This window comes from Mirounga angustirostris, unplaced genomic scaffold, assembly GCF_029215605.1.
Source record: "Mirounga angustirostris isolate CCGP_5_RB_7025 unplaced genomic scaffold, mMirAng1.0.hap1 SCAF_7, whole genome shotgun sequence".
Lineage (NCBI taxonomy): Eukaryota > Metazoa > Chordata > Mammalia > Carnivora > Phocidae > Mirounga > Mirounga angustirostris.
The window spans coordinates 118,549,041-118,565,409 of record NW_026991715.1 but is presented as its reverse complement, the minus strand read 5'-3'; the positions used below and the strand labels follow the sequence as shown (position 1 = coordinate 118,565,409).

The window sequence follows — 16,369 nt, the reverse complement described above, 5'->3', positions numbered from 1 at the left end:
AGCTTATACATTTTCAAGAACTTTTTATAAGGGTCAAATAGACCTGCAGAAGGAGCACTGGGTGTTATATGCAAACAATGAATCATGGAACACTACATCAAAAACTAATGATGTAATGTATGGTGATTAGCATAACATAATAAAAAAACAAATAGACCTTCAGAAAGGTTGCAACACTTTACACAGTCTTTAGAGCACTATGTTGGAAAGCTGTGCTCCATGGCAACATTATTAAGTAATTGATGAATATTTTTCTAGGAACTCTGATTTCAGTTGTTTTTACCTTTTATAAATTTAAACTTATTTGGATTTAATTTTACTGCAAACTAATGAGAATGGATTTTATTCAACTATTTTAGTTGATTAATACTACTTATTGTATGGGGTGCCGGGGTGGCTCAGTCGGTTAAGCAGCTGCCTTCGGCTCAGGTCATCATCTCAGGGTCCTGGGATCGAGCCCCACATTGGGCTCCCTGATCCATGGGGAATCTGCTTCTCCCTCTGCCTGCCACTGCCCCTGCTGTGCTCTCTATCTCTCTGTCAGATAAACAAACAAAATCTTTAAAAAAAATACTACTTGTTGTATAACTTATCTTTTATATATTGATTTGAATTTTTTTTTCAAGTTTTTTCACATTTCAAATGTGGGTATAGAGTTTATATTTTTGGCTTTTGTAGTCAGTGATTCCTTTTCTATTATATATCCTCAATCATGGTTGTTAAAATGTAGGAAAGTTACTGAAATATTTTAACATATTTATCTTATAATCAGCCATCCTACTGAACTTTGCAGTTAATTTGATCATTTATCAGCTGGTTCAATCGGCTTTTTAAAGCAGGTAAACATCATCTGCAAAAAATAATTTAGTGTCTTCTCATCCCAAATATGTTTCTAGCTATAACTTTGTGCCTTATTGCACTGACTGACCCATCGAGAACAAATCTCTATTCAATCCCTGATCAAGTATCTAGCCTCAGAACTAAACTTCTTGGTTGACAGGGAATTCTCTCTCTCCCTCTCAAGACAAGTCTTTCTAGCTACAGTCCTAATTCTTAAACGGCTTGTCCAAACGAAACTCCGTCTCCAGGTATTTTCTACCCATTGTTTTTAGCATCGTATTTCTGTATAAAAATATTAGATAGTTCAGGAAGTCTTAACCTGGAATCCAAAAATAAATGTGCTTGCAGGGAACCACACACCCCTTGAAACCACAGACAAAATTTTGTGAATGTATGCGCTTTTCTAGGACAGAGGATCCGCAGCTTTCATTTGATTCTTAAAGTATCCTCTGAGCCTGACAGCCTAAGAGTCAGTAAATGGACAGGCATGAATGATTAGGATAATCAATAATTACAGCTAATAGAATTCTTGGGTTATTTATATTATTCAATACATGTACAACCATAACTAGGTGGTGTCAGCATAGATCTCTGCTGTTTTGTATATCAAAAAAAATATCTGAATCCCAAACAATGTATCTGTCACTAATCTTCAACCTAATTCATTACATGATTATTCAAAACAAATACCAAATTTATTGCTCAGAACAAAGAACCTTTTTAAAAATAATTATTTAAATAATGAATAACTCTTCTATAGAAAAAATAAGGAATACTATTTTCCCTATCAGTACCATTAACATAACATTCAGTATTCATTTTTTCAGCCTCTGCTCACAGCTCTCAAACAACAAAGATTGTATAATTTTTAATAAGGTATATTCTCTTTAAAAAAAAAAAAACAAGGCTAACACATTCTGCAAGGGTAATAAGTGACATCTGCTATAAAATGATATTAAAAAAGATTAAAAAAATCATTCTTTTAAATTTGTGATCTTTCTTAAATTGTATTTCCAAATAACCATTTTTCACAGGCTATTAAACTTGACAATAAAAAAAATGAAAGAATTTAGCAAGTTATGAATCATCTTATTTGGCTCATATATAACATTTAACTGATTTGAAATAAGATCCCAAATGGTTTAACTATGCCACTCTCTGATGAAAACAAAGATTAACAGGAAGGAGTACATGCAACCCAATGTCATTAGAATTTTCCCTAAAAGCTATTCTAAATGCTCACTACTGTAGCATTCTATACCAACTTAGAAGGTAATAATGGTATACCCGGAAAATTTTGCAGCTAGAGGATGCATTAGAAGTTTTCTAATGCCAATTGACTTACGAGTGAAGCTATTTCACATAGCACACACAGAAAGTGCCATTATACATCAGGGCTTCTGCTGCCCAGACTTCTAAGATAAAGAAACAGAACAGCCTAACAGTTAATGGCCCTGCCTTCAGAGACACATGTGGTGCTTTAAAGAATTCTAAAGGTTGTTAAGTATGTACAAAGAGAGTATTTTCTTTTCTCAAATAGTTCACACTCCTTAATTCTGTTTCAATTTTAATTTCATAATAATAGTTAACACACAGCATTAAGTGCAGAGCATAATTTCTAAACACTACGTATCTAGACACTATAAAAATATTTATAATATGAACATAAAATATGTATCACTCCAACAACCTGAAAAGATACATATATTATTTTCCTCATTTTATAATTGAGGAAACCAAAGCCCAGAATTTTGTAGACCATTACATTATCGTTTAGCTTACAGTATTTTTCCCACTTCTTGATATGTAAATTTCTCTTTGAAAAGTTTTAGTATTTTTTCTGACTCAATCCTGTTCTGAAGCTTGTGTGTGATGACCCCTGGTGGGGTCTTTTCCTTTCATGATGGTAAGCACTCTGTGAGTTTCTCAGAAAAGACATTTCACTTCCTGCTATCTGGAAAATTTTGTTTAAAATGTCTCTGTTAATTCCATATGTCCATTTTCACACTTTGTTCTCATTCTGAAACTCTTTTTATAGATTTTGACCTTATGAATTATCCTTTACTTTGTGATAGTTTCCATTCTCTTTTTTTTTTTTTTGTCCTAATTCTGAGAGGTTTCTCAGACTTAATGTGCCAACTTACTACATGTGCGTGTTTTTGTTTTGTTTTTTTTTTTACTTCCTGGGTACTCTTTTCATAGCATATTGCTCTTATTGCATACATAAAATATCCTCCTGAAGATATAATTTACAGACAATTTTTTAATAATGTTGTAATTTCCCTTAACCGCAAATGCTTCTCTGTTCTCTGGACTTTCTTTTGCTGTTTGATTTAGTCTTTCTCTCTTATGATGGAGACTTTTCTCAAAAGACTCATAATCTTTTGCTTACAGATCACATTAGATGATAGAATAACAAAATGTAATTACAGTCTCTATGTACATATGCAAGGCTTTTTGCAAAGTCATTAGATAATGAATAAGAATTTGTAGGCTTTGAAATGTCTCCCATTGGATGTATTTTTCTCCAGTTTCCTGCTTGGGGAGAATTGACCTGGCTCCAAGCATTCTAATGTTAAGCCTGAGAGTTCTGTATTCACAATGAAGACCCTTATTTAATCCTCCTGGTTTCAGCCTGGCTTTCCTCGAAACTGTTTCTTAATTAGTACCTCATGTCCTAAACACTTCTGGGGTTCAATGGTGAAGGACTGTGGAAGTAAAATATAATTTCTCCACTAGCCTTCTATTTCCCAAAATGTTTTTGAGATCTCTTGTTCCTCTGCTTTCTCCTCTTTTTTCTATTTATCTCTGTATCTGTGTGTCTTCTCAAATTATTTTGGAATGATTTCAAGAGGTAGGAAGAATAAATAATTAGGTTTAATCCATAATGTTCGCCTGCAGGTTAGAATTATTTATACTAGTAGCCTTGTTTCCTTTTAGGTAAAAGAGTTGGAGTGACAGAATTAAGATTCAGAAGAGCTGAATTCCTGCCCCAGTTCCTATGATCTATGTCACCATGTTCATGCTGCTTAACCTCCCTGCAGTTTCATTTAGTCATCTATCCTGGGCAGAGAGATGTAATAGTTGTGACACGTCCTTGCATGTGGCAGTGTGGGGAGCGGATGCTAGGTATTGCTACAGGGAAAGAAAGAGCTTGCTTTATCTGGATTTACTAACTCTAAGATTAAATGTGTGCACACCCTGGTTGCTGACTAATTCTTCACCCATTTACTCAATAATATTTGTTAAAAGTCTGTTATGTTGACTCAGGAGTTTCAATTCTAAGAGAAATGAAAATTTTTCTCTGCAAAAGAAATTGTACAAGAATGTTCATATCAGCAAAAAAAAAAAAAAAAAGAAATAAAGTACTGAAACATGCTACAAAACATGGATGAAACTTGAAAATAAGCCAATAACAAAAGACTACATGCCATTCCACTGAAACGAAATGTCCAGAAAAAAAAAAAAAACCTCTAGAGGCAGGAAGTAGATTGGTGGTTGCTTAGAGCTATGGGAGAAAAGGGAAGGGGAAATAGAAATGAGTGCTAATGGGTATGGGTTCCTACCTGGATAAAATTTTCTAAAATTGATTGGGATAATGGTTGTACAATCTGAACATACTAAAAAAAAAAAAAATTCAATCATACACTTTATTTTTTTTAAAGATTTTGTTTATTTATTTGACAGAGAGAGACACAGCGAGAGAGGGAACACAAGAAGGGGGAGTGGGAGAGGGAGAAACAGGCTTCCCGTTTGAAGAAGCCTTCAACGTAGGGCAGGAAGCCCAACGTAGGGCTCGATCCCAGGACCCTGGTATCACGACCTGAGCCGAAGGCAGACGCTTAATGACTGAGCCACCCAGGCACCCCTCAATCATACAGTTTAAATGAGAATTGTATTGTATCTTAATTATATCTCAGAAAAGCTTTTAAAAAATAACGCATCTGAAAAAATTTAAGAAAAAAATCTCTTACATGCACTTTTATGGCATTAGGAATATAAAATTGAATAATGTTGAAGACATCATGGAACTTAAATTCTAGTGAAGGGACATACATATAATTATAAATTCTAGTGAAATGAGAGATTCAGAAAATTAAGTAGGGGTAAAGGTTGAGGGTGATCACAATGATTAAACTGAAAGCCAAATGACAAGGAGAAACTAACTGTGATGCAGAATGACAAAAAATGAAAAGAAAATCTTAGGCAGTGAGGTTAAATGTCACATCAAAATCTCTGGGGCAGGAGAGAACTCAGCTTACTGCAGGAGCTGAAAATTTACCCAAGGGCTAGAAAACAGTGAGGGAGTAAATTGTGGGTGATGAGGTTACATAGATAAATTGAAATTGTGCAAGATCTTATAGCTCAAATGTACTCTAAAAGTAATGGGAAGCCTCTGAAGGGTTTTAAGCAGCATGATATTATTAGACATTAAATAATATTTGCTTTGTAAGATCACTCTTCCCACTCGATGATGAATAGAATATAGTTTCCACTTTCTGTCCTAAAACTGCTTATGTACATCTAAACAGAAATATCAACCACACTGGTAAACATACATCACTCATAATTTTAAAAAGGGTCTCGACTGGTGGCAGTATTAAATTGGTAAAGTTGATATGGACAGAATCTGTAAAATGTTCACAGTCAGTAATTCCGTTCCCTGAACTCTGCCCAAAATATAATGAAGAGTAACACACAAAGATGTTCATTACAGCCCTACTTAAAATGAATGTACAAAATTTGTAAATAGTTGCTAATTCTGTATGTGTGTAATCAGCCTTATTAATTTAGCATTAGAGCTAATTTCTTGAAAATAAAAACAGGTCTATGTAAATAAGATGGTTCAATTGTAAATCCAGGACACATATAATTCTGCTATTTTACTTTAACTGAGTGGTCAGTTATTAGGTGAAATGGTTCAAGTATATTATGGGGAAATTAACTAATAAACTTGAAAAGGGTCATCACATCAATTTTTGTCATTCACACTTGGGTGGAATGTGTCAGACAAACGTTCAACTCAAAAATAAATCAATGTCGCCTGAATGGCTCAGTCAGTTAAGCGTCTGCCTTCAGCTCTGGTCATGATCTCGGAGTCCTGGGAATGAGTCCCCTGTCAGGCTCGCCGCTCAGCAGAGAGTCTCCCTCTCCCTCTGCCTCTCCCCCTTCTCATGCTCTCTCTCTCTCTCTCTCTCTCCCCGCTCTCTCTCCCTCTCTCAAATAAACAAATAATATCTTTTTTTTAAAAATCAATGTCAATATATATGCTTATGGGCATATAATTGTATACAGATGCCCCTTGAATAGTTTCTATCCACATGCACAACACACACACAACACAATACAGAGAATTAATAGAACCAGGATGGTTTATTTTGCAAAAACATAGATAATTCCAGGATGCACCAGGAAGCATTACCATATTCCCTTGATTTTTTTCCTGGAAAAATAATGGTAAGTTGTACATCAAGATGCCTTCACAAAGAAAATGATTTGTAGAAGAAAAGTACTTAGTGTAAGTGAAAATAGTCTTTTTTCCTAGTGTATGAAGATTTTTTTTCTTCATTACCACCACCTCTACTGCTAAAATATATAGTGTCGGCTTAATTCATAGTTTGTTACTTCTTTACAGAAACTGATAAAATGAAAATTTGTCACAGACCCAGAAAACATTCAGTACTCTTCATGTAGGGCTATGGTCTACCATAATTTGTATTGTAATTACAAGAAACTATATTTGAAAGTCCTCATGCTTAGCCCAATTTTTGTCTCTAAGTAATGAAGAAAATTATCTTCTAAATAAAAGAATTACACTTAGAATGGCAAAATGTTCACATGAGCATCACATCAGATATACTCTCCTTGCCTCTTACTCACTTTGGGATATAAGTTCATTAAGTGGAATAATGCAGAATTACAAATACTGCTTAAGTTGCTTTTTGGTGTTGATGTTGTTTGGTTTGTGGTTTTTGACCAAGTAGATACAGCTTACTTTGATTTTGTTAAATGAGCTCTTGATAATAAGTAATATATTGTTTCAATGCATTTAAAATTCTTGCATTATTCATCAACATTCAAGTTCATAGCTGTAAGTCCACATAATTAAATGTGAATTGGTGAAAACGCATCTGCCCAAAGTCTCTCAATTTATACCAAGTCCCCAAAAGTAGGTTTAAAGGGAAAGCTGCTCAGAAAAGAATGCAAGACCTCTTGTAACATTTTAGTAGTATAATATCACAGTCATATCTATCAAATGCAATGAAATAGTGAAACATTAAATAAAATTTAGCTTTGTAACTTACACATATACTAAGAAAAAGTAATGGAAGAAATTCATACTTCCAAATCTTTCAAATAATTTAACTTTAATTGGGCCTAGAGCCCCTAAGAAAAACTTAATTGAATTTATAAGCTATAAAAAGGTTCGCCTAACAGAGAAAATAAATAAATTCTTAAGGTTAATTTTGGCTGCGATGATATGGAAAGCAAATAACAGGAGCATTGCTGGGAGAGTACAGACTGAACTCAGCACAAAGATAACATAACAGTAGGCTAATTAGTCCTTAAAGCCCAGAAGGTTGAATTGGTTTTTTTTTTTTTCGTGAGAAGCTCCCGGAAACAAAGGTTTCTCTGACTTACTGTGTAATATGGGTGAAGCCTCCCTTCACTAATGAACACATATGTGACCTCTGACATCACCACTCTGGTGGCTGCAACACAGGCAGGGATGCAAGGCCAGAAATGGCAACATCTTCAGGAAGTGACTCCCGTCTCTAGAGTCCTTGTGTGCTTACGACATAATAAGCTTTCCGTACAGTTACTCGCACTGATTGACGAGAAGCAGAAGAAATAACAAGTCAAGATATAAAATCTCCTCCCTTACCAGAGGCAAGATGTGGCTGACAATATATATGAAACGGGAACATTATCTATAAAAGAGCCCTTATATAAGTGTGATCCAGGAAAATAATGTCAGAATCCTCTGAAATGGCAAATAGTCTGGTGATAAATTCTTTCAAGGTAAATTACTCAAATGATAAAAACCACCTGCAAAAGTACTCTACTCTTCCAATCCATCTGAACGATTGTATCATAACCATAGATTGGCTCTGAAAGCACAATGCTACGCCAGTGTCCGTTTTTTATTAAATAAATTAAAAGTAAAATTTTAACTAATAAATATATAACCACTGTTAGCGATTGCAAAAAAAAAAAAAAAAATCACATTTAACCACCTGATTAGATACTTGTTTTTGTGTATGTTGTGCACATGAAACTCAGTGAGACTGAGACCATGTCCTCACTACACAAAGATCAGTGTAATTTTACTTTTTAAGTAACTATATTTTCCCTAGTTTGGGGGATTATATACCATGATATAAACAAAAACGTAAAATTTTCTTTACTAAACTCTCTAGCTCCCACCTATTTCCAAAAAACAAAACAAAACCCAGCCTTATGAGATTAAAATCAAAGTCTATGTTCCTTTGGGACGCTCTAGGGGAGAATCCAGTCCTTGTCTTTTCCAGCTCTCAGACACTGAATGGCTTCCTTGGCTCCTGGGACATCACTGTGATCTCTGCTTCCATCATCATATTTCCCTTTCTGCCACCCAGTTATTTCTAACAGTATTGGGAGTATATGATATTTGACTCTTCTTTAGTCCCTGAAGGTTTCTAACATCATCCTCTCCTGAGAAAGAAGGGAAATACAGAGCCTCTGCCCTGCTTCCACCGGAGGTAGGAGAAAACTACCTGCCAGACACAGCAATAGCTCTCTTGGGCCAGTGGGTGAGAGAAGCACCTAGCTAGCTCTGCGGGAGTCTCAGTGGGAGCACAGCCCAGCCACCAGAGGGAAGTGGAAAGGGACTTGCCTCGGAAGTCACGCTGAAAAGGGATACTAGATCATCAGCACAGTGTTAAAGTCCTGACATGCCCTGGAGTAGCAGGTTCACACTGCACGCAGCAGTACAGGGCTGACCAAAGAGCAGAATGAGTAAACTTCCTTGGCCATGCAAAAGCTTTTGGAAGTATTAAGTTAAAAAAAAAAATCTTTATTTCCAGTATCTCCCCATCCCTCCATGGAAATTTATTCTTGAGTGTCACTTTCTTGGTGGCCAAAGTATTACTGAACGTAAATTTGGTATTGTAGGAATCAGGGCAAAACTTGCCCTTAAAGTGTCTTCTTCAGGAAGGAGCCTGAGGTGAACAGATCATAATCATAACATTTCTATTATGTTAGAGATTATTCCCATATTGCTTTTCCTTTAGGAAAAAAGTACCGCTAGAATTTTGTCCTTATTTCTGCTTTTGTCATTACATTATCCTGACATGTTACAGGTTTTGAGAAATCTACTGGTATTGAGAGCATATAAAAATATTAATGAAATAATAATAAGATTTAAATGTCTTAACATATGCAAATAAGTATGTACATGATTACTTCCTTAGTTTTTTGTTTTAGAAAACCAGTATATATTGTAATTACGAGTTTTAAAATCTGTCTTTTTTCAGATACCTTCCAGTTAAAAACTTAAACCTAGTAATTGTTCAATTTATGTCTGTCATTTCCTTTCTCCAGTTATGCAAGAGAAAATCAAATATTGCAAACTAATCCACACTGGAGTTTGTTTAGAGTATTACCTCACTTTTTAATCATTTCTCATTTCTTTGAAATGTATGATAAAAATAAACCATCATCTGATTTCAATTTATTTCTTATTTTGTAACATTTTTTGTTGTTTTTAAAAGATATTTTTGTCTTATATGACTCACTTGAGAAAATGTGGAGAATCTTTAACTTTATGAATTTCATTCATTCAAAAGATGCTGGCGCATCATTCCAATTCCTGAAAGGTGGCTCTATGTTTTTATCTAGTAGGTGGTGAAAGTTTAATTATTTAATATGTGCCACCATTTTGAAAAGTGTAATCTCTTTTCACATTATTCAAGAAATAAAAGTATCATGTAATCAAGAGTGATCACTTAACTGAGGTAAAATTAAAGTGTAGCATTTTATTTACATGTGAATAGTGAACCACATATATTTCTGGAAACACCATGCTTACTTTTGTTATTAAGACTAAAGGCTGTTTCCATGTAAACTTTCTTCATGATGAAAAGGTATTAGGTTGCAACATATTTCCACTGAGGATTGAGGAAGAGATAGTATTCTACATTTGACTTTAACCTTTAAAATTCTAAAGAACATGACAATCTAATACACCTGAAAACAAGGTCATTTATAAATTTGCTTCTGTAAGTATCTTCCTGATGAAGGAAACGTGGTTGATTATTTAGTAGATCCTCTTAATGTAAACATTCTTTCAGTCCAACTCTTAATTTGCCATAGACTATAGATGTCATTGGATTTTGTAAGTCCTCCTTTGGACTTTGTTACATGTTTTTGCAAATAAGAACCTTAAAATGATACACTTCCTAAATTCCATTCACTCTATTCACAAATAACAGAGGCTACTGATTTCTGAGATAATATACAAATTTCAAAGAAGGTGAAGACAGTCACTCCAAGGCTTTGTGTGGCAGGAGTTTGGGTTTTCCACAGCTAATATCATTCAGAACTGTGGACAGCTCCTATTAAGGCATGGAGTGGATGGCAATCTCCCTTAAACATAACTCAAAGTAATGCTGCTTTCTATCCCTGTATTTGTTTGCTGTTTAACAGACGCCTATTAAAACTGCATAGTTGCATACATACTCCTTCCACTGATTCCTTTTCGAAAGAGTTCAGTTAAATAATAAGTAACAAATGCCACCCTGAGTTTTATAATTTTAAATGGAAAGCCCAACCTTATTCTGGAGTTGCAGGGTGTGCGCACGCTAAGAGGATCTACTTCACGACCTTCATTTGATCATCTCTAAACAGGCTTATAACCGAAAGAATACTTGGGCGACAAATAAGATGGGGAAACGTCTTAATTTTAATTCTCGGAAGCAGTTTCCCTGACAGCTGACAGCTCTCTGCCCTTGTTCCCGAGCTGGGAAACGGGGAAAGAGATTTCTGAAACAGACTTGTAGTCAAGGTCAAGAAGGGGTGTCTCTCGGTTTCAGGAAGGGGGCTCTGGAAACGCCCCCTGCCTCTGTTTTGGGAACTCGAAGCTTCCTGCCACGCTGCTGCCCGACCTGGCAGCGCCTGTTCCACTGATACCTCAAGCCAGGGACGATCCAAGCGCAAACTGCCCTTCCTCAGCCTGCCAGCCACTATTCTGAAGAAATGCACTGAGGATGCCCAGTGCCTATAAGCAGATGGAAAACAGAGTCACATTCCCCAGGGGCGAGAGCGGCTGGAACAGCTAGGACCTGTGAGTCATGTCTCCGCTTGCCCCATCCTCTCCTCCAGCCCAGGAGCGCCTTTTTCCCCTTCTGAGGGGCCCACTTATGGGGGGAGCTGCGCGAGGAAGGGAGTCACCCCGAAGACGACTTTCTGGCCGCTTCCTCACACTCTCATCTCCGAAGTAAAAGTTTTTCTGGCACAACTTAGCATCCTCCCATCTGGGGGTCACCGTGGACTTCTTCCCCGATGTGTCCCCAAAGTTCACGAGGCAAAGGAGGCGAGCCTCCCTGGGATTCCCGGGCAACAGGAGCTCCTCATCCCACCCGCTCCTCGGCGGAAACTAGTTGAAGAGTCGAGCCAGCTCAGCCCCCGCCCGCCCGGCAACCCCTCCCTCCGAGTCCCCGGGCGCCCCCTCCCAGGCGCGGGGAAGCGTGTCGGAGGGCGCGCCCGGAAGGGAGGGTGGGGCGGCGACAGGGAGTCCTCACCTGAAATCACTGTAGGGGTGGATAATCCAGAAGCCTGCAGTTTTAACCCTTTCCTGCTCCTTCTCCACCGCTTTCTGGCTCCCAAACATGCGGAGCGAGAATTTGTTGACCCCGGGCTGCAGCATGGAGGTGAACTGCCTCTGCATGAAGCCGTACTGCCGCCGGGGGCCCTCGGCGTCCTCGAAGCCCCCGGCCGGCTCCTCGCCGCCGCCGCCGCCGCCGTCCACCTTGAAGCATACCGAGTTGCCGTGCTCCTTCGCGCCGGCCCCGCCGCCCCCCGGCGGGGTGCCCAGGCGCTTCTCGGCCGCGGCCGACCCTGCGCCCGTCGCGGGCGCCTTGGCGGGGAACACACTGTTGCCATCGTCCCGGCTGTTGGACGAGGAGTTGAGCTTGCCGCCTCCTTCCATGCCCGGGGGACGCGGCCGGCGGCGGCGCGGGCTCCAGACTCGCCGGCCGCCCGGCGCCGGGGGACACGAAGCTGAGGGGGCACGGGCCCGAGCTGGCTGCCGGCGAGCCCGGCCGCCCGTCGCGGCGGCGGCGGCGGCGGCGGCGGCTTCTGCTTCCCGCCCGCGCCGCTGCTCCCTGCGCGCCTCGCTCCCGCCGCCGCCGCTGCCCTCAGTGGCTGCGCTCCAGGCTCCGCCGCGGCTGGTGCTGAGGCTGAGGCTGCCCGAGCGAGGCGAGGCTTCGCTCAGCCCTCGCGCGCCAGCGCCTCCCCTCGGCTGCCCTCTGCTGGCCGGAAAGGGTCTCTCCCCGCCCGCGCAGCGCGCACTCGCCCTCCACTCTTGCTCCACTTCTGCCCAGTGTGACATTGAACTCAGGAACCCTCCGAGACATTTACCTGCACAGGTTGTGAGAGACTCGGTGTGTGTTTGCACGCAAGAGGAGAGAGAGAAGCAGAGATGCAAAGAGACAGAGAAAGACTGAGCTAGCGGATGTATGTGCGGCCAAAAGAAAGAAACATCCTGAAACTCCCTGAGGCATCGTCACATTGAACGCCTGTTTGAATGATATTACAGATAGGAAAAGCGAGCGAGCTTTTTTCTGAATGCAGAAAATTCACGTGTAAAGCTAGATGTACATAATAAAGTAAGATTTGGTAATGGAAAATAAATTTCATGAGTAAAAGGGAAGTTGTGTGTGTGTGTTGTAAGGAGGCAGACAGCGAAAGGGACTAGGTCTGGGTAATCGGGAGTAATCAGCTGCTTGGGGCTTTTCAGATGAAGATGTGACACCAAGGGACAGACAACTGACCTCCTTACACTTATCCTTGTTTATTCTTCCCCAGCGCCTTAAGCAGGGGATGGGATTTCTTTCTTCCCAAGGCCACTCACATCAACACACATGCAAGCAAGTCTTCCAGCTGCCAACACTGAGAAAAATGTGTTAGGGAAAGCTCGCCAGAGCTGACCTATCTTTTTAGATAAGTTATGTAATCAATAAAACACACTAAGAGGCATGCATGTTGGTCAGTGTTCACCTACACCTCTCCAGGAAGCCAAGATGTCTTGGAATTTAGGCAGAATGTAATCACCATTTCAGAAGGGGGAAAGTATTCTCAAGAGAGACAATGTGCTAGTGATGCTGAGGAAAGCATTCTGAGATTCCTCCTATCCGCACAGTGTCTCTCAGACACACCAGATTAGTTAAAGGAAACAAGATGTGTTGCCAAACTCGCCAATCACTCAGCGGGGCAGCCCCAGAGTCTGAGAGCTCCAAGACTCCCAAATGTCCCAAAACATCTGTTCCAGATCCAAGCATTGCCTTCCTGCCCCAGCCTCTTTGAAGGAAATCCTGCCCTGCTAAGAGTCTCCGATCTAATGGGTTCCTGTCAGTTACAGCTACACTTTGGGAGGAGAGGAGTGAGCATCTCTGGGAGGGAGTCTATGGCTCACTGGCAACCAGTGGCCTAGGGTGAAAAAAATGGGTGGGGTCGATCATGGTGCCTTCCCAAAAAACTGAGCAGCAATGAAGCTAATTAACAATGGGAGAAGCAACGCTAAGACAAAAGAAGACAACTCGCTGCCCTCTTGAGGAGTTAACAGCCTGAGAAAGGAAGCAGAGAACAGAGAAAAAAGTGGAAAGCAGCAAAAACAAGAAGCCATTAGGCCTAACTGTGTTCTAATTCTGTAAGATTCCCCTTACCATTCTACTTACCATAGTCTATGCGAAATCTCCTTTTTCAGTGAGCTCCATCCTGACTCAGACACCATCTGTTTTCAACTAATCAAAAACCAGAGCCCTCAGAAGTAAGTATAGGTGGCCAAATTTCAATGGTAAGAAATGGGGAAACTAGGAACAATATAGTGTTCTGATCTAGCAGAGTAGGGACTCTGGAAATCCCAGGGGTCATATGAGGATACCAGGTGCCAAGGACAGAAGGAAGCCAAAGGGATGAATAAAAACAAACATTGACTAAAGCACAGTTCTTCCTAAGAAAGGCCCGATTACTCAGGCAGCTTGTCTTTATTAGACTAAAGATGTTCCCTACTTTTCTCCTATTCTGCATGCTCCTCCAATCACTCTATTTTCAGTCATGGGTATGACAATGTATATTTTAACATAAATTTTAAATTTTATAATAATTCAAAAATATACCATCTAAAATGTTATGCTAACTAAGTTTAAGTCAGTTTCTCTTTTTTTTCTTGCCAATCCTTGTATTTGTTCTATTTCAGCTTAATCTTAATCATGACCAGGCAATTATGTGAGTCAGAATTTTTCTGTTTCAATGTCCATAATAAACTAATAGGACAGAATTACTTAAAACATGTTTTCAAAATACGACAAAGAAATGTCTACATAGGGACACAAGTCATTGTTTGCTCCAGGTACAGCTTTTAGGTGACTGTCATTCATTTAAACTCTCAAAAAAAAAATACATTATTTTTTAAATTTTGAGAATGTGTATGTTATATCCATTTATTAACTTAAAAGATGTCAGCAAGAGAAAGTCAAGTTTCTTCACTTGACTTTCAGACTATTGATTTAAAGTTGTTTAGAATGTAGACTTAAATAAAAAAACTTACATTGAAGTTTCAAGAAAATTAAAACAGAATGAAAGCTATAAAAGAATGAAAGCAATGAGAGACACAGACAGACAGACACACAAACAGAATCGGCAAATATATTTTAAAATGTGACCCAATCATGAAACTAGACTTCTGGGGTTAGAATGGACAAATTTCTTCCATTATTTAATTTTCTCTTTTATTTCTGAACTCATAGCATGAGTTTAAAAAGTTTTTTGACCAAGTTAGAAATCAGGGACTGATTATTTGCTTGAGCAGTTTTGGGGAGATAAGAATTATAGAAAAGAGCTAAATTAGGCTCTGCAATTCTTTATCTTGACACTCCCCAGCCCCAGACCTAAATTTTACTTTCCTATTGTCAATTCCTTTTCTCCATCACCCCATCCTTCTCCTAACCCACCCCAGACACAGATGTACCCCCAGGACATCTGTACCCCCAGGACTGGCCTAAATTTTGAGGATAACCTCTCTTAGCAAGTTTCCATGTCTGTTTATTGATAAACTATCTCAGGCTGAAATCCAGTGGGCTAAATTAGAATTTTTTTTCCCCCAGTCATCTTAGAAGTAGGACTGCCATTATGTCTGACTCTGTCATTAGATGTCCATGATGTCAAAGTGCATTGTATCTCAGAGGAATCTGATGACTGAGGACTCATCAGAGCCTATCACTTAAGGGTCCATTTCATGAGAATGTCCCATCCGTGGTTGTAACGGGTGCTGTTCAGTACATACAAGGATCATGCATCTTTTAAAATGTTCTCTGTTTCCTTTAATACTCTGCTTAAGATCAAATTGCAGACAGCAGCAGAAGATTAATATGAAACTAAAATAAAATCTATGCAGCAGACGCAAGCACATGTGAAATGAGACAAAAAAGATAGATGGGCGGCTTGAAGTTTGACAGCTTATTGGAAAATTCTCAGTGAAACTTAAAGATTTCAAAGATAAAGACATTTTAGTTCTCTTACTGGGGCAGAGGAGTATGTTAAACACATATTTCACACGTAGGAAAAGGGAGTCGGAGCTGTCTCTGTTGAAGAAGGCAATGGAAAGGAATAGTTCACCACAGGCGATCTCCCAGGCTCTCTGTGTCTCATGCACAGGCAGACTCACCTATCTATCTGGAAAGCAACTGCCAGTATCATGCTTCATGTGAAACACTGGAGATGCTACAATGAGATACTCACACCAAGCATGGCTGCCATGCGTGGTTTTTTGCAGTTGATAATATTGTCTCCCTGAAAACCCAGAAGAATCAACTGCTTAACTGTCATAATAATAACAGAATTCTGAAAGTTGGTACAAAGTAAACATGGAAAAGTTAGACAGAAAGTGAATGGATAGAGAAAGGTATCCCATATGATAGTAACCAGAAGAGAGTAGGGTAGCTATCCTAATATCAGGAAAAACAGACTTTAAATCAAAAAGTTATAAGACAAAGGACATTATATATTAATAAAAGGTTCAATACAGCAAGAGGCTATGACAGTTATAAACATTTACACACCTGATGTCAGACCATCAATATATATGGAGCAGAAACTGATAGAATTGAAAAGAGAAATGGATAGTTCTACAATAATAGTTCAACACTTCAGTACCCTACTCTCAATAATGGACAAAACAACCAGACAGAAAATAAAGAAAGTATAGAGGATAGAAACAACACAGTAAACCAACTAGATCTAATAGACATATATAGAACATATACAACAACAA

At 39.1% G+C, this 16,369-nt stretch overlaps 1 protein-coding gene across 2 annotated transcripts in view; it reads right to left on the bottom strand.

Annotated features, from left to right (window-relative positions):
• The window catches only part of HCN1 (hyperpolarization activated cyclic nucleotide gated potassium channel 1), a 402,641-nt gene extending 390,417 nt beyond the window's left edge, over positions 1–12,224 (bottom strand). Inside the window, exon 1 of one of the 2 annotated variants that reach the window (XR_010413284.1) lies at positions 11,622–12,224. Coding sequence is in view for 1 of the 2 variants with exons in the window: in XM_045903607.3 (XP_045759563.1) it covers positions 11,622–12,028 (407 nt within the window). In the remaining variant the exon portion in view is untranslated. The remainder of the gene's footprint in view (positions 1–11,621) is intronic. The other variant, XM_045903607.3, reaches the window with a different exon arrangement.
• Between the last annotated feature and the right edge of the window lie 4,145 nt (positions 12,225–16,369).